Source organism: Lynx rufus, unplaced genomic scaffold (genome assembly GCF_022079265.1).
Source record: "Lynx rufus isolate CCGP_SWC_20201006 ecotype Redwood Valley unplaced genomic scaffold, mLynRuf1.p SCAF_1, whole genome shotgun sequence".
Classification (NCBI taxonomy): Eukaryota; Metazoa; Chordata; class Mammalia; order Carnivora; family Felidae; genus Lynx; species Lynx rufus.
The window spans coordinates 113,484,516-113,507,515 of NW_025814823.1; the positions used below are offsets into that span (position 1 = coordinate 113,484,516).

The window sequence follows — 23,000 nt, forward strand, 5'->3', positions numbered from 1 at the left end:
AAGAGGTGTTGTACTTCATTTGGAGAACCACAAAGCCTCCCCAGAAAACCAGTCTGTTACCTCATCATGGCAAATCAGGAAGCCTGTGCGGATTTGGGAGACCCTGAGGAGAGATGAATTCACCCCCTTGTACAGATACCACAGGCAAAATGGTGGAGGTGACTTTCTCGGGTTGGTTTCCTCCCTTCAGAAGAGAAGTGTAAATACAAGCAGTAAACAACCCAACTGGAATAACAGAGACGATTATAACTTTTTAAGATTATTAAGAACTCCCTAGACAGAAGTGAATTTTCTGGATTTGGCAGCTGCTTTACACCACAGGGTTTTAGGTTCTCTGGCCACATTCCAAGGGGGTGTATGCATATGAATGAGCATTTCTTGTTGCAGTTACAAAAATGAGTCAGGCCCAAACACAGTACAATCAGCTTTTGGTAATCAAGAGGAATTTACGGACGTTATTGGTGACCACAGCGCTGGTTTTCAAACTCCCTCCACCTTCCAAGCCAAACCTTCCAAAGAGCCTCTTTTTTTTTTTTTTTAAAGTTTATTTATTTGAGAGAGAGAGAGAGAGTGTGCAAGTGCAGGGGAGGGGTGGGGAGAGACAGAGTGAGAGAGAGAAGACAGAGAAGAGAGAGAGAAGAGAGAGAACAGAGAGAGGAGAGAGAGAAGAGAGAGAGGAGAGAGAGAGGGAGAGGGAGAGAAAGAGAGAGAGAGAGAGAGAGAGAGAGAAAACCCCAACCAGGCTCTGCACTGTGAGTGCAGAGCCCGATGTGGGGCTTGAACTCAAAAACCATGAGATCATAACCCGAGCTAAAATCAAGAGTTGGAGGCTTAACCAGGCACCCCTCGCCCCCACCAAAGAGCATCTTAACACAATATTCCTGTGGTTGCCACCAAGAACAAATGCACATTCCAACATCTTCACCTATGTGCCCTGGAAAAGGCAATATGACCCACAAAGAGGGGAACATATAAACACACACACACCCTGATCGTCCTCTCCCATTACCAACAGAAGATGGTTTAGAAGGGGCATCTGTGCATGCGTACTCACTCACTCACTCGCTCACTCACTCACATACAGAAACGTGCAACACTTTCCATGCAACAAGAGCTACGAGGGAGAAAGCCCAGTTCCACAGAAGGCAAATGCAAACCTCCATCTCGGGCCTCATCAAGGAAGGCTTGAAAACGGGCCACAGCCATTGGGATGGCCTGACTTTCTCCATCACTGAAACACCCAAATAAGCCCAACCTTTCCTTCCCCTCTCGGCCATGGAAGAGAATCAGCTGCCCCTGGAGAGGTATTCTCCTTTCATGTGCCCCTGGCTCTGTGCTGCATTCCCAGCAGATCATATTAATAAAGAAATGCCTTTTGGGGGGAAAAGACTCTCCACGGTTGTGATGTCTCTACGGTTTCTGGTTTGAAACTTGGCCCTGAGAAGTTCAAAGGACTTAGAGATTAAAGTTCAAGGAAGACCAAGATGCACCCCAGGGCGGACCCTGTTCGAAGAGGCCAAAAAACCTGCTCTTCCCACGCCAGAGCCAACTTGATCTCTCAAAGAGCCTAGTGCATACCCTGGTCTAAGAGAATGATTTTCAAAGACTCTCAAGCTCTTCGTTTTCTTTTTAACGGTAGCTGAAGGCAGTTCAGCTCCAAGTCCCTGCACAAGCTATAGTACTTGCCAAGTCTGTCCGCCGCGCCCCGCGTGGGCTCGAACGGCTGTGTTAAATGCCAGGTTGCTGGCATGAGGGCACAGCTGGGCCATGTAAAACTTCCTTCCACGGAAGCTCCTGCAATTCCCACTCACCGTTCTTTTCTGTCTTGTGTCTAGGTGGCTCAGGCTCCGGGAGACACGGACAGGGCCCATCACAGAGGATGGTGAGGCTCTTGCCAGTGGAACAAGCATGGAACTCCAACTTGCACTGCAAAAGAGAGACAGAACAGGCTTTAAGAATGCAGCCAGGGGCGCCTGAGTGGCTCAGTCGGTTAAAGCTCCGGACTCTTTATCTCGGCGCAGGTCGCGATCTCACAGTTCGTGGGATCGAGCCGCGAGTCGGGCTCTGCATTGACAGCACAGAGTCTGCTTAGGGTTCTTTTTCTCCCAATCCCAATCTCACTCTGCCCCTCCCCCGCTCTCCCTCTCAAAATAAATAAACATTAAAAAAAAAAAAAAAAAAAAAGAACACAACCAAGCAGACCACTACTTGGCTTCCCTAGGAAACAGCCAGTACCTCTCCAACTGGTTAGGCTCACAGGGAACAAAGAGAACGGAGGAGGCCATCTCAGGTAAAGGTTCACAGCGTACAATGCTAAATAAGAAATGGCCTTTTATGTCTTTCCAAATGCGTAGGGTAATATCCAAAATCACCACAGAGCACTGGAGGGCTTACTTTACTCATGGTAAATGCAAATTTAACTGCTAACATAATAAAAGTATTCATCCGAAATGACGTCTTGGCGTCCCAAGGGTCCACAAAGACTCTCCCCTTCAGCAGAACGCCACCTCCCCAGACTTTCTGACTCCTACCTAGGGTGCCTGTGCCCCAGTGCAGCACTCCTAGGCCCTCTCAGCTGCTCACATGCTCTTCCTGGGTAGGAAGGCAGAGTAACCATCTAGTGAGCACATAGGCATGGTGTACGTGAGGCCCAGCCTCTTCCTGTCTGGGGCAAGCGAGGAGTGAATGCTTTCACTTCAACCATCCCAAACCTGAGTTTCACACACTCTTTCCCCCAGAGGATGCCTGTGGTTGCCTCTAGCCTGGGACTGAATGGAGGCGCCCGCTTAATTCTCAGGTTCACTGTTGAAGCTCAAAGGCCAAATCTCCTCTTGTCAACCCTTGGTCACCAACGGTGGCAGTATTTTGGCCACTTTCGGCCAGTTTTGCTCTTTCTGCCACTCTTATTCTCAAGTCTCAACTGATTCAGAGCACAAGCGAGAAAGGACGTTTGCAGGTGCAAGAGAGCACAACAATTTAATAGCATTTTTAGCCACCTGACATTAAGGAATAAGCAACCGACTCAGAGAGGTTAAATAACACATAAAGGTTCACAATAGCCATAAAGGGAGGATTCAAAGCTGTGTCTGACTACAGGTCTACATATTTGCTGGTCCCACAGCAGTGTTTCTGCCATAGGAATGGGCTTCTGAGAGCAGACATGCTGTACTGTTACTCCATGTCGCTACCGGCCTCGGTCTCAGTTGTCTGACCATCATTCCTTTTCCACCCGTAAAATTCTCAGGATCAAGACCTGTGTGTAATCAGCCTTGTGCAAAGGCCTATGGGCCTAGAACCGTGTTTCCATCCAGGGGAGGCTCAAAGGAAGAGGAGACTGGCCAAGTTTACTGAGCACCCAACTTTGTGTACAGTTCTTACCAGGGGCCACGGGGAAGCTTTTAAAAGAATGAAAAGAGGGAAAACACAAATGCAAACTTGTGACCAGGCCACTGGCTTTTGCAAAGCAGCACATGTGAGTTCAGAGGAACACTGGCTCGTGGTGAGGGCGGAGCTACTCGGTCGCCGTATGGATTACAGACTTAGGGCCAGAGTGCTTCCAACCTGGCCCTGATTGCACTGAAGTCACTCGGTGTAACTCCAACTGTCACCCACACAGCGGCTACCCATGTGGAGAGAGAGAAACAGACAAGCCGACAGGGAGATGACTTCTGCTCGATGCAACTGCCTTTTGTACAGATTTGTTAGGCGTCCAGGACGTGCCCAGTGTGGTAGCAGCAGGGGTGGGGACGGCATGAAAGGGGGCCATGGCCCAGACCTCCAACTTCAACAGACTTAACGAGAAGGCAAAAGAGAGCACATCCTTCTAAAGCCATGTGGCCAGATATGTATGTTTTCACTCATATGTGGACCTTGAGAAACTTAACAGAAGACCATGGGGGAGAGGAAGGGGGAAAAAAGTTACAAACGGAGAGTGAGGGAGGCAAACCATAAGAGACTCTTAAAAACTGAGAATAAACTGAGGGTTGATGGGGGGTGGGAGGGAGGGGAAAGTGGGTGATGGGCATGGAGGAGGGCACTTGTTGGGATGAGCACTGGGTGTTGTATGGAAGCCAATTTGACAATAAATTATATTAAAATAAAATAAAATAAAATGAAATGAAATAAAATAAAATAAAATAAAATAAAATAAAATAAAATAAAATAAAATAAAGCCGTGTGGCCAGGATTGTGAAGGGAGGCAGGAGTCATGTGTACATAGAGATACAGCACAAGAAAAAGACCCACAGGAGTGGGATGTGCCTGCTGACCGCTTGATGGACAGAAGATAAGCCAAGAGGAAGGCAGGAAGGGGGCAGGTGGGTCACCTGTGTCAGAAAGCTCTTCTCAAATAGTGCAGCCTGTGAACACGTGCCCGGGGCTAGAGAGAAGACTACTGTGGCCAGTCCGGCCTCCTTCCACTGCCCCAGTGCTCTGGAACAATCCTGTTTAAGACGAGCAGTTCTCCAACTATTTTCTCAACAGAACTCCTAAAGCTCATTTAGGGGAAACGATACATTTGTTCGTGAAAATGCATTTTATAAAGGCAAAACTTAATACATTTATTATAAAGTCTTATCCCCCTGTTACTATGATCACCAGTTTGTATCTGTGACAGGTGTCATACTCTTCCCAAACATTCTCCGGTCACCCTGAAAGACGAATCTATGCTTCGTGGGAAATGGGCTTCCCCTCCCTGGTGACATCAGTCCTGGCCGTGTAACTTGTTCTGCCAGTGAACCATGAGTAGGCGTGACAGGCCAGGTTTGAGCAGAGGTTTCAAGGACCACTTCTTGGTTTCATCACCCCTGTTACTCTTCCCTCTACCATGAAAAGGACATGGGACAGATAAGGGCTGCTCCTCTGGCCTGAGGCACAGAGGGCATGGGACCAGAGCTGCAGCTAACCCACAGCTAACATGCAACATGAGCCAGGAATTAATGTTTGCTCTCGTAAGCCACTGATGTTTAGAGATCCTTTGTTACTACAGCATAATTTACTAAAAGGTAAGAGCGCTGACTTCCTACTAGGCCATGAGGTACTTATCAGCTGGAAAAGGTCTAAGTCACTCTGTTAGCCCTGGCACGTAGTAGGTGTTAAGTAAATAGCTGCTAAATGGCAAAGACAGAAGGTGGTGTTGCCCACTGTGCTGCTCTAAACCTGTTGTGAGGCCACCAGGAGTGACCAATCTGCTTGCACAAGGAACACGGGTGCTGCAGCTCCGTATTCGGGATCTCCACGGTGAAGCATCCTTGACCCGCACCTGTCGCCTGAGTCTTCTCTGTGAGTTCCACATCCAGCCCCCGGCCTTGCCGCCTCCCAACTCACCCCCATCTATTGCTGGAGTCGGAAGCTTGTCCATCTGCTTCCCAGCTGCCCCGAACACTCGTTCCCCTGGGTGGCCTGGTCTCGCCTGAGAGCCCCTGTGGACTGTAATTCTAGTAACTCAGCTTCCTTGGCTGGCCGCAGGACCCCCTCTCGTGTACAGCCGCTGTCACAATCTGTGGAGGCAGCCTGGCCTCATCCCTGACCCCAGGGAGGTGCCACCAGAGAAAACAAGATTTATCTGCACCAGTGAAAAATCCATGTTTCAAGGGCACAGATCTGTTTTTTTTATCTCCCAGGACAGTATGTGGCATTTAAATGAAGCTCAAAGGACTAGAATTCCATTTTTTATAAAGATCAAAACACACTATTTAGAGATACCTATAAATGCATAACTACATATGGGGGGTAGGGTGGCGAATGCCAAGATGGGGGTTACCTCTGGAGCAGGGGCAGGAGAATGGCATCAGACGGGAACCCACAGAAATGCTGCGAAAACGGAGAATGGTTTATTTCACAAGCTTAGTGGTAGATTCTGAGGCTTTTCTTTTGTTTCTGGGCTTGGCAACTGAGATAAGTAAGACACGTACATTCATGTGTATCAAATATCTTACGGTAAAATATGAAACAATGTTTCCATGCTTCTATCAAAGTGACAACCAAGCTCTACCCATGCCTCCCACCTCCCAGGGAAAGTTGCTAAGTGGATTAAGTGAGAGTATACCTGAGTACCTGCCGGTGAGGGGACAGGGTACCCAGCTCTGAACCAGAGTCCTGGACTGTCGCTGGGCAGAACATGCTCAAGGCACCTCACACACGTTTCCTTCTCAGAGCGCTTCACGAAAGTGAACCCAGGAGGTGACCCACCCAGTCTCTCGCCCACCCTCTGTCTCCCCCAGGTTCCTGCTGGGGAAGAAGAGTCACAGATGCCAAAAGGTAGTCACTGCACCGGCTTTACTCACAGGGGCCAGAAATGTCCCCAAGTATAGAGCTTCCTGCTAGACGGGGCTGTACAACCTAACTGAGCCCTTCACGCCAAGGAGAGGCCTCCAACTCCTTCTCCCAATCTGCAGGAAACACACGCCCGGCAAAGCCCTAGCCATTCACCTGGATACACAAGCGGAGAGAATGCACAGACCTGGCTGGGCTTTGCACACGGGTGCCCTGGGCTGTGCACACACAGATCCTGGAAACACAAGGCAGGTGTGCTAGCCCCTGAGGACAGGGCTGCCAAGAGAACGGGGCCAAGAGAAAAAGAGCCAGCCCATGTTACTTTGCCAATGCAGTGATCCTGTGAATATGCTCCTGACCCAAGAGACACTAGGTTCCCTCCCATCAGGACATAAGCAGCCTTTCTTGGGCAAGAGGAAGCAATGGTCACAGCGTGAGAGTGAAAATCTCCCAGAGACATGAGGAGGGAGAAGGAAGTGCCTCCTAACACCACAGAGACATCAGTGGCTCCCTTCCCAAATGACAAGCTTTCAGGATCGCCACACCTTCTCTCTCTTACAGGGTGTTCAAAGCTGGAGTTACAAACTGACAAAATGATACATGGTGATTTCTTTGCAATAAAGACTTTGCAGTAAGCATTTATCCCCTCCCTCCACATCTGCCCTGCAAGTGCTGGGGCTACAGGCAGTCAGCCGGGCTTTGCTACCTGTGTCAGAACAGGGTCTGCAAAGCGCCAAGTTAAACAGAGTAGACTGGGAGCCTACTTCTTAGAATCTGTGGCTTGGAGGTGGATGAGCAAAATAATAATAATAACAACAACAACAAACACAATAAAACAACAATAAAAACTACAAGTTGACGTTCTTGGGAACTGATCAAGGGGCAGCCATAAAAAAAATATTTTTAAGAAAATACCATGGGGAGAAAAGAGGAGGAAAGAAGTATCAATGAATATTTTGGATTTAGAGGGGAGAGCCCGTTGGTTACTCAAGGCTCCCAAAGAGCCAAGGGTGATGGCATGCCCTGGAGCTCCTCGACCAGAGCAGAGGAAAGACACAGTGAATAAATGTAAAGATTCCTCAGATGGGCACCGCTGCCTGTGGGGGGAGAGCCCTTCCAGCCCCGGCCCATGTGCAAAGTGGGTCTAAGCAGAGAGGAATCACCAATGCCCTGGCCCCCCGCTTGCCCTCTAGAAAAGTTTGCACCTTGTGTTATGCCTTATATCCCTCATAAAAGGTATCTGGGAGTCTTAACCCTCAGTATTCTGCAGGGTCCTTACGGAAATAATCAACTTACAACGAGCTCATAATGTGGGCCCTAATCCAATACGATTGGCATGCTTTTAAGAAGCGGAAATTTGGACACGGGGGCACACACAAACAGAGGGCAGATGGAGGTGTGCTAAGAGAGCCATCTACAAGGAGTGCCGGAGGCTACTAGAAGCTAAGGAATGGCAGGAGATGGACTGTGGCACACAGCCTCAGAAGGAAGGAAACTTGCCCACACTTTGGCTTCCAATTCCTACCTCCAGGGCTGTGAGATAGTAAATTTCTATTGTTTGAGACACCCAGTTTGGGATACTCCTAGAGCAGCCCTAGCAATGTTTAAAAAGGGATAGCCTCTAAGGAATGGGAATGCTTTTGTGCCAAGATGACTCAGTTCTCCTGAAAAGAAAGAAAAGAAAAGAAAAGAAAAGGGAAAAGATAGGAAAAGGGAAAAGAAAAGAAAAGAAAAGGGAAAAGAAAAGAAAAGAAAAAACACAGAACAGCAGCCCCAGGATGTTGGGCAAGTGGACATACAGAACTTGGCCAAATTATATCACCTGTGACTCATGCGCAAAAAAGAGCAAGTATGAAAAATTCAAGACTTTATATTGATTTTATGATAATGTGGTTAAATAAATAATTAGCTCTAACTCTTTAAAAGGAGGAGGAGCCTAGAAAATGGGAAATTAACAACTTTTAAACATTGTACGGGAACCCACATTCATACAAACACAATTATAACTTCCGGAAGCTTCTATACCCCTTGACCTGCTGGGAGAAAAATGCCTTCCCCAGTCATCACAGAAAGAGAGAAGATGGAGGGAGCCCAAGACTTCATAAATGGGCAGAAATATTCAAAATGTTGACCTACTTAAAAATAAACGTGCTAGCAGATTTCCCAACCAATCTTTCCTTCCGTTTTGCATAACACACCAACACGTCGGAATGAGTGAACGTTACTGCAAATGGCCAGTAAATCTTTCTCTGCTAGGATTTGTAAAGCAAAACTAATAACCTCTCTCTGGTTCACTGCTCGCACAGGTCTCCACTGGGTACATTTCTCCACCACACCACACTCTTTGCTTTGCCTTGCATGTTTTGGGTATTATTTTTAACATTTTATTTAAATTGCTTTCTCCAGTCTATTTCATCAACCAATCATCTATTTTTAAACCAGACTGTTGACAGTTCACAGTTGACAATTTTGTTCACAGTTGATGAATTCTGATTTGTTTTTATTCCCCAAAAATCATGTCAAAGGAGGAGGAGGGAGATAATCTTATGGCTCTGTTGGCTTTGATAACTGGGCAGGAATTGAGTGGCTGCTGACTACACATTGTCCCTTGGCAGACGGAAGAACAGCTGTCCGTCTCTGCCCAGGGCTTCCAGATGTCCCTGTGGTCATCTGGAAGGAGTGGTGACGAGAAACAAAAGAAGGGTCTTTGGTCTCATTCAGAGATTTGCCAAACATACATTCATGTACGTGTTTCTTCTTGCATCCAACAAATATTTATCGAGCGCCTACTATGGCCCAAGGCCCTGTACTAACAAGACAAAAAAGCTGTTCCCATCAGCATGGCAGGTGCTGATAAGGATGGCAAAGAAACAAAGGGGAGTAAGAGACAGTGAATAATGGGGAGGGAATGGTACATTATATGGGGTGATGAGGAAACTGGCAAGATGATATCCAGGCAGAGCAAAGAATAAAGTGACCCATGCAGCCCTCCAGGGGAAGGGAGGGGGACTCCAGGCAAAGGCCCTGAAGTGGAAGATGCTGAGCGCGCATGAGAGTCATCAGGGAAGCCAGTGTGGCTGAAGAGGAACGCGCAGGGAGGAAGAAGATGGATGGATGGATGGATGGATGGATGGATGGATGGAGACCTGTGTGTGACTCAGGGCTCAGTCTTGGGCTCTCTCCCTCCCCAGCCCACCCCCAAAGACACACACATTTCTCTGAGATAAGAGTTCCAAAGAAGGCAGAACCCTACACCTCAAAAGCAAGTTGCTAAAAATGTGAAAAAGGAAAAGCTCATCTTTACGGAGGAATGCCAGCTAAATAAATTGAGAAGGAATGCTAGAATTAGAAAATCATTTGGCAACTCCCTGTGTAATAACTGAGTCAGGAAAGGATCATTCGATGTTTATTACAAATGGTGGGTAAAAGTAACTAGGGAACAGGACAGTCACATAGTCTCAAAGTGCCCGCCACAGAACAAACACCTCGTTATTAACCAAGGAAAATGTACATTTTCGATAAAAGGACATGGCAGGCACCCCTTAATGCAGGGACCGAGGGGACAATTCAGCAGCAGAGAGACTGGCTGGCATCAGCTACTTATGCACCTTCTGCGAAAGGAATGACTACACAATTGTGCCTATGAGGGATTGGTGCCAAACACGTTTAATCTCAATCTATTCGTTAGAAAACAAGTCCAAAATTGAAGATGCTTTAGGGGCAGGTGGGTGGCTCAGTTGGTTAACCGTCTGACTTTGGCTCAGGTCATGATCTCGCGGTCCATGAGTTCGAGCCCCACGTCAGGCTCTGTGCTGACAGTTCAGAGCCTGGAGCCTGCTTTGGATTCTGGGTCTCCCTCTCTCTCTGCCCCTCTCCCGCTCATGCACTGCCTCATTCTGTCTCTCAAAAATAAATAAACGTTAAAAATTTTTTAAAAAGCCATAAACAACAACAAAAAACCCTGAGACAAGTGGGTCACTCTTCCAGATTAGAGGAAATTACATGGATGGAACAAACGCAATGCGTGAGGCTTGAATGGATCTTGAAAAAAATCACAATTATGCAAAGCTATAAAAGACATTCTGTGGGTGGGCAGGGGGGCACTTGGGTAGCACAGTCAGTTAAGCACCCAACTTCAGCTCAGGTCATGATCTCACGGTTTGAGTTCGAGCCCTGCATCGGGCTCTGTGCTGACAGCTCAGATCCTGTAACCTGCTTTGGATGTGTGTGTGTGTCTCTCTCTCTGCCCCTCCCACACTCATGTTCTGTCTCTCTTTCTCAAAAATAAACATTTAAAAAAATTTTTAAAAAAGACATTCTGGGGAAAACTTCTGTGGTTTTAACGAGGATTGCATATTACGTGACATTACTGGATTATTGTTCTCGTAGGTGTAGTAATACCTACTAAAGTGGTCATATAGGAGATTGCCTGTCTCCTTAGAGGTGAGGTGTCTTAGCATCTGTAATTTGTTTTTAAATGGTTCGGGGGAAACGCGTGTATGTTACAGAGAGAGCACAAATTTTGTAAAGTGTTAGCAACTGCCCAATCTCGGTGATAAGTATACAGGTGTTCATTGCATTGTTTTTTTTTTTTTTTAATTCTTCCATACATTTAATAATCACTAAACCAGTATCTGCACATCCTCACCAACACTTGTTATTTCTTGTCTTGTTGACTCTAGCCATTCTGACCAGTGTGAGGTGATAGCTCGTTATGGTTTTGATTTGTATTTCCTTGATTATGAGTGATGTTGAGCACCTTTTCGTGTATCTGTTGGCCATATGGACATCTTCTTTGAACAAATGTCTATTCAGGTCCTCTGCCCATTTTGTAATTGGATTGTTTTCTGGTGTTGATTTGTACAAGTTCTTTATATATTTTGGATACTCACCCCTAATTGGATATATCATTTGCAAATATCTTCTCCTAACAGCGGATTGCCATGTTGTTTCTCGAATGGTTTCCCTTGCTGTGCAAAAGCTTTGTATTTTAGTGTAGTCCAAATAGGTTCATTTTTCTTTCATTTTCCTTGCCTAAGGAGACATATCTAGATGTTGGTGGGGATGCAAAATTCGTACAGCCACTGCGGAAAACAGTGTGGAGTTTCCTTAAAAAATTATAGCGTTACCATGGGATGCAGTAAATCCACCTCTGGGTATTTACCCAAGAGAAAACACTAATCTGAAAAGATACATGCATTCCTATGTTTATGTATAATAGCCAGGATATGGAAGCAATCCAAGTGTCCATCAACAGATGGATAAAGACGATATTATATATGTATAAATATATGAATACTTACACACACATGCACACAAACACAATGGAATAGTACTCAGCCATAAAAAGAATGCAATCTCACCATTTGCAGCCACGTAGATGGACCTAGAGGGTCTAATACTAAATGAAATAAGTCAGGCAGAGAAAGACAAATACCATGTAATTTCACTCATATGTGGAATTTAAGAAACAAAATGAACAACAATGAAAAAAAAAAGAGGAGAAAAAGATATTCTTAAATACAGAGAACAAACTGGTGGTTACCAGGGGAAAGTCGTGGGGGGATGGGTAAAGTAGGTGAAGGGGATTAAGAGTACACGTGTTGTGGGGCGCCTGGGCGGCTCGGTCTGTTAAGCCTCGGACTCTTGATTTCGGCTCAGATCATGATCTCACCATTCACGAGATCGAGCCCTGTGTCAGGCTCTGTGCTGACAGAGCAGAGCCTGCTTGGGATTCTCTCTCCCGCTCTCTGCCCCTCCCCTGGTCGTGCTCTCTTTCTCTTAAAATAAATAAATACATGAAAAAAGAAGAGTACACTTGTCATGATGAGCACTGAGTAATACACAGAGTTACTGAACCATATTGTGCACCTGAAACTAATATAACACTGTATGCTAATTCTACTTCAATTAAAAAAAAAAAACAAGAAAAAATATTAAACCAACAGCAGGAGAAAAGTAAATAAAAATAAATTAAAAAAAAAAAAAGCAACTTGCTTTGCCCGGCGGTGCTAGGAAAATTCTTGCGGAAACCAGTCCTATTTGCTGCCCTGAACCGTTGCCCATACGGCGGGCAGGCAGTGTCTATTGCAACGACTCGTCCTCCTGCGCTTCCCCACCAGGGGGCAAGCTCTTTGAGGGCCGTGAGGATCCTGTCTACTACCACTGTCTGTAGGACCTGGCCTGGAATTGGAAAGAGCAGGCCTTCACCAATGATGAAGGTTATTTCTGGAGCACCAATTCTCTTCAGTGACGCAAGCCAGCAACACTGGAACATGAAGGCTACACACAGGTGCACCGGAAGGCAGCATTTCAGATCCGGCAAAGACCCTCGTTCATGCGCACAGGGGAGGCGGAGGCTGGGGGAAGACGCATCTTGCCTTGTGGCCATTCTCTTGAGCAACCTCCTTACTTGCTCTGGCTCTTCTTTGTCTTGTCACCAATTTAGCAAACCCTTTTTCAGCAGAGGAGGAGGCAGATTTCAGTCTAGTTCGAGTACAAACTGTCCCAGGTTTGTGTTAAGAGGCAGAGCTGAGTACACTTCCTCTCATTTGTGTAACGAGACCAGCGGAACGTCCTGCACATGTGAAATGCCAGAGGAAAGGGCAAGGCTCCACGTGACGGAGCCCAAGGAAAAGATGCCAGGCCCCCCGGGGCAGGGGTGCAAGGGAGGAGAGCCATTCCACAGGCTACCTATCCTGCCCTGCACATTCACCAGGCTCATCGCTGGGGCCGGCTGCTATCCCGGGTCCATGCTTTATGTATCCCAACATCACACACACCGGGGGCTTCCCTGCCTCACCTCTGCTGCTTCTCACTTCTGGGACTCTGCCCTGCTGTCCGCTCTGCCTGAAATCCTGTGAGCGCCAGCTAATGTTGGCAAACTTCACATTTGTGTCGGATTTCCCCCACTATCTAGGATCTGGGGGAGATAGCCCAGATGTGGAGGGACTTGAAGTTCCCAGGTCCTGCTTCCTATCAGCCTTCTGGGGAGACCACAGACCCCACGGAGAAACCACTGCCAGGCATGCCCCAGGAAAGGGGGGTCCAGGGGCAGCCTGGCCAAGCATGGCCTGGAAGCAGCAGAGAGCCTCACATCCAAAGAAGCCCTGGACACAGGGGCAGTTAAGGGTCCCTCCTGGTGTCCCCTCATCTTCAGGCCTTTGCTTAGGTGCACCTTCTCATGGGAGGCTTCCTTCTCTTAGCACCCTTGCACAATCATACCCAGCATGCCTGACCTTCTCAGGCTATTTTCTTTTTCCATATTATTATATATATGTTATATAATATTATATATATATTACATAACATATAACATATATAATATATATAATATATATTGTATGTTATATTATATATGTTATATGTTATTTAATATTGTACATATATATTGTACAACATATATTGTATGTTATATTACATATATTATGTATGTTATATGTTATATAATATATGTATTATATACTTCCATATTATATATATATAAACATGTCATTTTCTAACACACTGTATGGATTTCTTGCTTGTTCTATTTGCTGCTTCGTCTCTCTCTTCCTTGCTAGAATTTAAGTTCCATGAGGACAGGGGTCTGTGTTCTGTTCACTGCTATATTGGAAGTGCCAAGCACAGTACCTGGCATGTGCTGGGCGGTAGGTACTCAATGAAACTGCATGGGGTGAAGGAATGACTGAGTGAAAACAACGGCCTGTGTGACTGGCAGACAGTGCCTCCAACCCACCCCCAGTGTCTGAGTATGAATAAGAGTTGAAATGAGGGACAGGGCCCCAGGAAGGAGGCAAAACTCACAAAGTGACAGAGGGCAAGCTTCCTTCTAGCCCTATGGGAAAGGGGCTCCAAGTAGAAACGAAACTGATTTCCTAAACACTCAAGAGGCACACAGACACCTGAGTGTGAGAGTGGAGATTCAGACCTTCTCCTCTTCCCTTCCTGGCTCCTGTTTCCCCTCCAGACAGGCCTCAAGGGGCGCCTCTGTGACCCGGGGCCATTCTCCCTCACCGCGCTCACCACACTGCACGTATTTCTCTGTCTACGAAACTGCCTGGGGAGAAGATATGCATCTCTGTCTAGATGCTAGCATAAGGCAAAAACTTCCTATGTATTTGCTTATTCATGGGATACAGTTTATTTGTTAATGTTTTATTTATTTTTGAGAGAGAGAGAGTGAGAGAGAGAGACACGGAAAAAACACAAGTGGGGGAGGGACAGAGATAGACGGGGGAGGAGGGTACAGAGGATCCCAAGCTGGCTCTGTGCCTAGAGCAGACAACCCGATGCGGGGCTTGAACTCACAAACCATGAGATCATGACCTGAGCCAAAGCCGGACGCTGAACTGACTGAGCCATCCAGGCGCCCCCATGGGATATACTTTATTTAACACTATATGCGAGAGCAGATGTTGGTGGGTTCGTTCTGCAGATGAACAAAGTGAAACCTTGAGAAAACAAACAGCTGCCTCAAAGTCACAAGGCCAGTAAATGGCAGACTTCCTTTTTAATCTAGACCCTTCAAGTTCTCCCTAGTCCACTGGTGTGGTGGGGCTGACTCACACACTTCTCAATACTGAGGGGACTGGCAAAGCCTTTCCGGGCATCCTAGGACAGCTGAATGAAGAGGCAGAAGACACTGCGGGGATGGAATGACCCTAGGGCTGGGGAAGCAGAGAAAGGAAAGGAAGGGGTCCCCTGCCAGAAGCTGCCTTGATGCTGAGCTGTAGTAAGGAAACGAAGGCAGCCGGCCGCTCCCCCTAACTTACGCCAAATGAAGCCCTTGCTCGGCAACTGCAGTGGTGTTAGTGATGTTATTCGAAGTCACTGTCACGTTAGCTAAGGTAACTTACAGAACTCATGCAGATAAGCCAACAGAATGAAACAAGATGATGTGGGCACCTTTCCTTTGTGTCTGGGAAGCTCACCTGTTCTGGAGGCAGAAGGGCCTGAGGCTCTTCAGGCTAACCCAGTAACTGTCGAATATCATACCGGAGCTCTCCTGGGCAATGTGTATTCCGGAGCTGGCAGTCCAGGGTGGCCCAGCCAGGGAGGCCTCCAAGATCAGACCTCTGAAGCTGACGCCCACCAAGGGGTAAGCTGCTTGAGGGCATTCTCAAGGGCAAGAACTGGACAACTGGATGCTGTTCACGTTCACACGCCCTAGGGCCAGACCTGAGCCCCACACCTCAAAGTGGATGGAGCAGGCTTGCTGAAATTAATCAGTCACCTTGCCAGCAAGGGGAGGGAGTTAGGGAGCATCACCCCGTTTTACAGATGAGGAGAGAAAAGGTAAGGAAGGAAGGAACACAAAGAATGAAAGTAGGAGAGAGGAAGAGAGGAAGGCAGTGGAGGAAGCACAGCAGAAGGAGACAAGGGAGGGGACCCTGCAAGCGTAGGAAAAAGCAGCAAGCCTCCAGGAGAGACTCCAGGCGGTGCGAGAGGCGGGGTGGAGGCAGGGGCTCGTTCACAGTCTCTCGCCCAGCCTGGCTGTGTGGGCTCAGGCAGCTCTAGGAGAAAGGAAGAGAATGTTCCTGGCTGGCTCCTGCCTAAAATAAAAACGTCTCTGCTGCTATAAATGCCCTTGGGATGCCTGTCTCTCCGGCTGTCCCGGCTTCCTCGGTGGTCCCCTGCCCACGCTAAGCCACCTCTCTGGGCCACGTGTCCCCCCACCACACACCACCGAGGCAGACTGCCTCGCAGACAGGATTCACAGGAGGTGGCATGCAAGTGAAGGCAGCACCTAATTTCCATCAGGACTCTCACCTCTCCAGCTGTGCTGATGGAAGGGGAGAGGCCTTTTGCCCAGGTTCTGCCTGTCTCTGTCAGCCTGAATGGGAATCTGACACGGGACTCTCTCCACTGCCTTCTAGAGGAGAGAGTCTAAGTGATTCGCATCACCCACCCAGGCCTCCTTTTCCTTGTCACTAGATAAAGCCTCCTGCAGCTGTATGGGAAGGAACGGATAAGTGGGGGGTCCCTAGGGTCTGGCAGGCAAGCCCTGCCCTGGCACACAGCGGACAACAGATCTGAGTCTGTGCCTCCACTCCTGCCAACCCTGCCCTCATCCCTCTCTTCCCCTGAAAGTTGTCCCACACCTGAAGGATCTCTGCAAAATGCAAATGTGTGTGATTCTCTGTCCCAGTTCGCGCCCGTTCCTTGTCCCCTGGCGTCCTCAGGGAAACGTGAAGACGTGACCCCGGAAGAGGGCCCTCGTGATCTACAGCCCACAAACCCCTCTAGCTTGGTCCCTTTGCTTCTCTTCCCAACCCATGCCTGTTCTGTTCTGGCACACGGCCCCCGAAGTGGACCCTTCACACTCTCCCGTGACACGCTCCACCTCCACGCCTTGCTTTGTCTGCAGCCCCCAGGGATCCCGAGGCAGGTTTCCACGAGGGCACCGACCAGCTGTGCCCACCTCCAGTGCATGCTGCCCTGCACCGTGATGACTGCTTTCTTGCCGGTCTCCCTTATGAGTTCCACAAATATGATGTCGTAATTCACTTCTGTAGCCCAAGTGCCCAGAAAAAGACCCGCGAAAGAACAGGTAGCAAATAAACGCTGATGGACCAACAGATACTCGGGCAGATGAAAGGACATCCTGCTGCCTGCCAAGCAATCCCACACGGCGCGGGGTCCAGGAGCTGCCGTCAAGTTGGCCAAAGGAAGGCAGTCGTCTGTCACCAAGATCTCAAGGCTTTGACGTTTCTCAGCCCTGTGGATGGCACCCAGGTTCTCCCAGTCCATCGGACGCAACACCTGCACGGTGCCTCTTACCCAGTCCGATTCTCCCTGCTTACCGGGAATCGGGCCAAAGATGGCCCAGGGCTGACGTTTTCCTCACATGCCCAGACTGAGTTCAAGTCCTTGTTTCTGAGGCCCATCCCCTCTGGTCCTGATCTTACTTCTCCATCAACACTGCTCCAGTCCCTCCACGGCTGGTCCCAGCTCCCCTGCCCAGGCCTTGCTCCACTCTGGTGGCCCCCTCACACAGCAGGCTCTCTCTCCCCCTACCCTAAGCCTCTCCACTTGGGCAATGTTCCCCCAGGACACCCCTGGCCTAGGCACATTTCCAACCCATGCCACTGCCCTTCCACAGGCCCACGCCTGCTCCTCTTGACCTCTAGTATTTCCTTCACAGTTACGACTGAACCGCTAGACTTCAGAGCCTCTGTGTAATATACCTGCGCACCATTCAGAGACGAGCTACGAACACGAAGTGTATCCATATCCCCCACGGTGCTGGTAGAAATGGCTTCAAAGTCTTCATGATACACATCATATCCACAATCAGTCATGGAACCAGGGGCTGTGCTACAAGCTTTTCCTACGCTCTCCCCGTTAAATTTCACCCTCAGTTTCACCGCAAGAACTCTGCTGACAGCTGACTTACATATGAAGAAACTCCAGCTCAGAAATGTTGTTTGCCCAGGGAAACCCAACTCTGAGCTGCAGAGTCTGGATTCAAACCCAGGCCATCTGACACTAAGGCTTGCGTTCTTAAGGGTTTATATGGTCCCATGTCATGTGTTTAGCAAGCTCATGGGACAGCGATCCTCTTGGTCAGCCCAGGGCGCTTGCAGCGATGACTCTCTTACAAAGAGAGCCAAGCTGTAGGGAATTCTCTGCAGACTGTGCTGAGAAGGCACGCACGTAGTTACATCATTCTGCACGTAGAAAGGCACACGGGTGGTGTCTTTCCCAAGGGTCCCGACAGGGCTCTTGTCATGGTCCCACTGGTATGTGGGCTCAACGAGAGCAGGGATCTTGGTGTTTTACTGCGGCATCTCAGGTACCTAAAGGAGGGCCCAGAACAGAGGAGATGCTCCTATTTATTCAGTGAAAGAAAAACATGAATGAGGTAGGCAATAAGCCCCCAAAGCCCTACCAGACCAAAAACGTCACTAATGAAAAGGAAGCTCAGAGGGAACAGAACTCTGTATCAGAGTCATAACCTCCCCAAAGCAGCCAACCAAGGCCTCTTCTGTGGATTCACACTAATTTTCTCCTGGTTCCAAACTCCTAAGAACGTAGGCTCATAAGTACTTAATCTTCGGAGTTTCGACACCGCCGAAGCATCGCTCTACTCTGATTCTCCTTTGGAGACCATCCCAAAGCACCCCTGTGGATCCGTCTTCTGAGGGGCAGTTCTGGGCCACCTTCCTCACGCTGTCTGCTGTCTCTGTCATCCTTACCACAGAGGAGAGGCAGGGACTCGGGATTCTTGGATTCTCAAGTGATGACCTCTCTGCATAAAAACCCTCTCTCCTCACCCGTAAGGGAGAAGAAATGCAGACAGCGAAAGGGCAGCAGATTTCTAGGGTGATAAGGAGTCCATCGAGCACCCCCAGTAGCCCCTGACATTCTGCGGAATGAGAAAACAGATACTAGCTAAGCTATCCACCAATTCTTCCCAAAGCTACCACTCCCCAAGGTCAAAAAAAAGCCATTAACATCTCACCTTGGCCCGACATGAGATAAACATCACCAGCCAGGCAGCTGCACTTTCTGTCTGCTCTAGACAATTCCTTCCTCTCTCCGCCTTTACTCACTCTAGAAAAATAAACCCCAAATGCCTTCATGAATAAAGGCTGCATACGCTCAAAAGAGCCAACGAAAATGAAGCTGTGGGTAAAGGTGACCAAAAATGCCAAATCAGACTTTTGACCAAATGCAACAAGATGAAGGTGGTATTTTTTTTCAATAAAACAGTAACTTAAACTTTGAATTACTGCCTGATTTTACTGCTTAGAGATGAGAGAGCCTACAGTGCTGAACGAAAAATCATATCACTCAAACAGGATTTTCTTTGCTTGGCATCACCTATGTGAAAAATACATTTAAGTAATAAAATGCCCTTGGCAAGAGTTCATTGTCTGATGATGGAGCTGAGTTGTGGACATGGTGAGGACTACACAGTCTGTCTTTTTTCCTCTTTTGATGATAGAGTTTCCACCCCCACACAGATCTCATCTCATTTCTCCTGGAATCTGATGAGCTGTCCCATGAGGTTGACTCTTGTGGCCACTCTGCCCCATGAGCGAAGTGCGAGCTGATGGTTCCTAGTGCTTAATCCATGTCCAGAAATGTCTAGGTCCTGTCATTCATGGGGAACCCCTCTCCTTTGGTATTTTCTACTGAAGCCCAAACTACAGATCCAGTGACTCTGAGATTGCCAACGGCTTGATACGGAGATCACAAGACTGGGTGACATACAGGCACCTGAGGCGGGAATGCAGGTACCTGACTAACTTCCGGGGATGTACAAAAAGATCCAGATCTCAATCCAGGAGGCCAGCCCTGAGGACAAAGGGGGCATGAGACATGCCCGACACTTGCAAAAAGCTGAGTCTTGTGATGAGGTACCAGGACTCCAACCAGGGGAAGTGGGGATAGTTATATAAATGAATTGTCAAGAATCCAAAAAGGAGGGGCAGGAATAGAGACCCGGCTATGAAGAGGTAGGCACTGGGGACAAGACACCACTGGAAGTCCCTATGGGGATTGTAAGCGTGAGTATATTATTTTTTAATCTTTTTAATATTTATTTTTTTTGAGAGAGAGAGAGAGAGAGAGAGAGAGAGAGAGAGAACAAGCAAACAAGCAGGGGAGGGGCAGAGATAGAGAAAGAGAGAAAGAATCCCAAGCAGGCTATATGCACTGACAGCACAGAGCCTGATGCAGGACTTGAACCCACAAACAGGAAGATCACGACCTGAGCCAAAACGAGGAGTCGGATACTCACTGACTGAGCTGCCCAGGCGACCCCCCAAGGGTGAGTTTAAATGAGGATGCAGGACAGTCATCCAAGTACCAAGGAAACAAGACATAGGAGAAGGTGGTGCAGCTTCTGAGGGTCAATCAGCCTTAGATGTGCACCCCAGCCTCGTGTCCTTGGGCATGGAATGGGACCAGGAAGGCGGTAGAGTCTGGACAGCGCCTCAGTCTACAGAAGTCTGAGCAAGGCAACACCACTTCAAAGATCCAGGAGCTCGTTACATATCTTGTCCTTGGCTCCAAGCTTCACACAAACCTTTGCTTCCTGTGATTTCAAAGTTAGAAAGTTCAAACTAGTCTCCTCCCACTCCTACCAAGTTTCTCCTTGTGTATTTTGATATCAATCCAGAACCTGTGTTAATCAGGCCAAAATTCATTAAGGAAGGCCAACTGTGATCTCCAGGAAGCTAGCGGCTCCGCATGTAACATAATTTTTGTTTCATGCAGCTGAGTGATTTTTCAAACAGTCTAACACCAAGCTCTGGATGAAGGTGGGAGGGAACCCCCATAAAAGAAATGGAACAGATATGTCTCACAGAGCCTGTTGCAACATGTGTGCTCCCTCCCGTTTGGGGGAATCCTGCACAACAAAGTAATAACGAGCACTCACATTGCGGCACCTTCATCGTGTCCCTGCCACAGATAATTAAGCTCATCAATTAACACCTTCCCTTTGCTGCCTTGGGAGGAAGCCACGTGTGAAGTTCAGAGGGAAGCCAGTGTATCAGCCACCTAAACCCTCGGCAACTACACTGCTGACCTCCCAGGATCAGAGAGGGGTTGGAGCAGAGGCATGAGAACGAGCCAGAGTGAGTTCAAATCCTCCCTGGCTCTAGACTTCCTAGCTATGGGAAAGTGAGTTAAGCCTCCTGTTCCCGACTTTCCTAATTTATAAAATGGAGGATATAATAATACCTGACTCAATGGGATGATATAATCCATTTATGCAACTAGTATTTTTGTGGAGCACCTACTATGTGCCAGGCAATATTCTAGTTGATAGTGATATAGCAGGGAACAAAAGAGGAAACTGTTATCCTCTAGGGGCTTACATTCTAGAAAAGGAAGCCAGATGCTAGAAAAAAAATCAACGAAGAATGAAATGATGTGTATGTATCAAGTGCTTAGCACAAGGCCAGACACAGAGCATGCGCTCGGGGAGAGATGAAAGGCACACGATACGTTTAGGGTACCTGTTGGCCCTACCACGCCTGTCCATGGAAAGAATGGACGATTTTTCAGCCTTCTTCCTGGGGAGCCTGGCCAAGCTTCTGTCCCTCCAGTGTGACAGAAGTAAACAAGGATCTAATAAGAATCCTACAGGAGTCAGGAATTTGGAGACAGACAAACCCAGACTCAACTATCAACTCTCGCTTGCTCACTCATTGTCCTAGAGCAAGTCACTTAACTTTCTTTTTATTTAATTTGTTTTAAGTTTGTTTGTTCGTTTGTTTACTTTGAGAGAGAGCATGCATAATCGAGAGGAGGAGAGGCAGAGAGAGACAGAGAGAAAATTCCAAGCAGGCTCCGCACCATCCGTGCAGTGCCTGATGTGGGTCTCGAACCCATGAACCATGAGATCGTGACCTGAGATGAAATCAAGACTCAGATGCTTAACCGACTGAGCCACCCAGGTGCCCCAAGTCACTTCAGGTGGTGATGCCCAGTTTCCGCATACATAAAATGGGGATGCTAGTGGAACCTGCCTCCCTGAGCTGTGAGGATTAATTAGGATTATGGTTAGGACTCAGCTGGGTGCCTGGCACAGTACCAGTGCTCATTCCCCCCTGCCAGATCCACCCTCAACCCCACGCAGACTCAGGCAGCCGCAGCTGCTTCGGGGACCATGCCCAGGGTGCCTGAGTCACTTCACTTGTCACCCATAAAGATGCCATAAATGCCAGCCCCACAAGGTGGGTTTGCCCCTTTTGCTTGATAACGGCACCGCTGTGCAGCAGCAGGACGGGCCCCAGAAGCTGGAGCCACAGTGGGGTGATTGACGACTCTCTTCTTCCCTGCAGACCGTACAGTCCTCGTGGGCAAAGGCTCACCTTCCTGAGCATTCCTCTCGGGGCCTGGGCTGTCACTGGGACCCAGAAAACACTTGAGGGATGAAAATGAGCTGAAGCAGAATCAGTCCAGGGGGCCACCGAGAAGCCACTATTCGAGAGGAACTCGTCACTTTGATCCCCCGGCCCCCTCAAAAAGCTCCCTGTGAGACGTATTAGTAAAAAATAAATGTCCTGCTAAAGACATTACAGGACCACAGAAGCGGTTATATCAGAAAGAAAATGTCAGTTAGTTTTTCAATCTCCAGAATCTCTCTTCAGCTGTCTAGTGACCCATCCCCTCCTTCAGGAACAGCCACCATTTCACTGGTTCCGGGTGTTTCCCCGGCTATCCACAAGCTCAGCCTTCCAGGGAAATAACGGGCCCTTGGAGGGATCCACCATGTTTCGAAGGCAGGGGATTTATACAGAGCACATAATTTGCCACAGACAAATATAGTGTATTTATTGCAGTTATAATCAGAACAAAATTATAAAGTTTCCATGGTTCCAGAACACAACCAAATAAGCAATTCTAACAGAAGGGACTCTCAGCAGCCGGAGAAACAAACCACAAAAGGAAGTCACAAGTCTGAGGGTTCCCTAAGTAGCCCCACTGAGATCATCCACAAGTGCCCCCACCTGATGCCACGGCACACAGGCGCACACATGCACAGGGCAGGTGACCAAGGATAGCAACGTGTGACACGGACCTAACGGGAGCTGTCAGAAAGGATCCGTAAGTTACTAGAAAGGAAAAACCAAGATTTAAATTTAGGGCCATGACAAACCATAGCTCTGAGGCATTTGAGAGGCAAGAGCAGGAAAGTGACATTTCCCCAAACAGAAGCTCAGCTCCAGTGCAATGATCCCACTCACCATCTGTACCGGGTGTAA

The 23,000-nt window shown here is 48.1% G+C and overlaps 1 protein-coding gene across 1 annotated transcript in view; it reads right to left on the reverse strand.

Annotated features, from left to right (window-relative positions):
* The window catches only part of SPOCK1 (SPARC (osteonectin), cwcv and kazal like domains proteoglycan 1), a 514,360-nt gene that overhangs the window by 82,389 nt on the left and 408,971 nt on the right, over positions 1-23,000 (reverse strand). Inside the window, exon 5 of the mRNA XM_047085004.1 lies at positions 1,812-1,926. Coding sequence (XP_046940960.1) covers positions 1,812-1,926 — 115 coding nt within the window. The remainder of the gene's footprint in view (positions 1-1,811; positions 1,927-23,000) is intronic.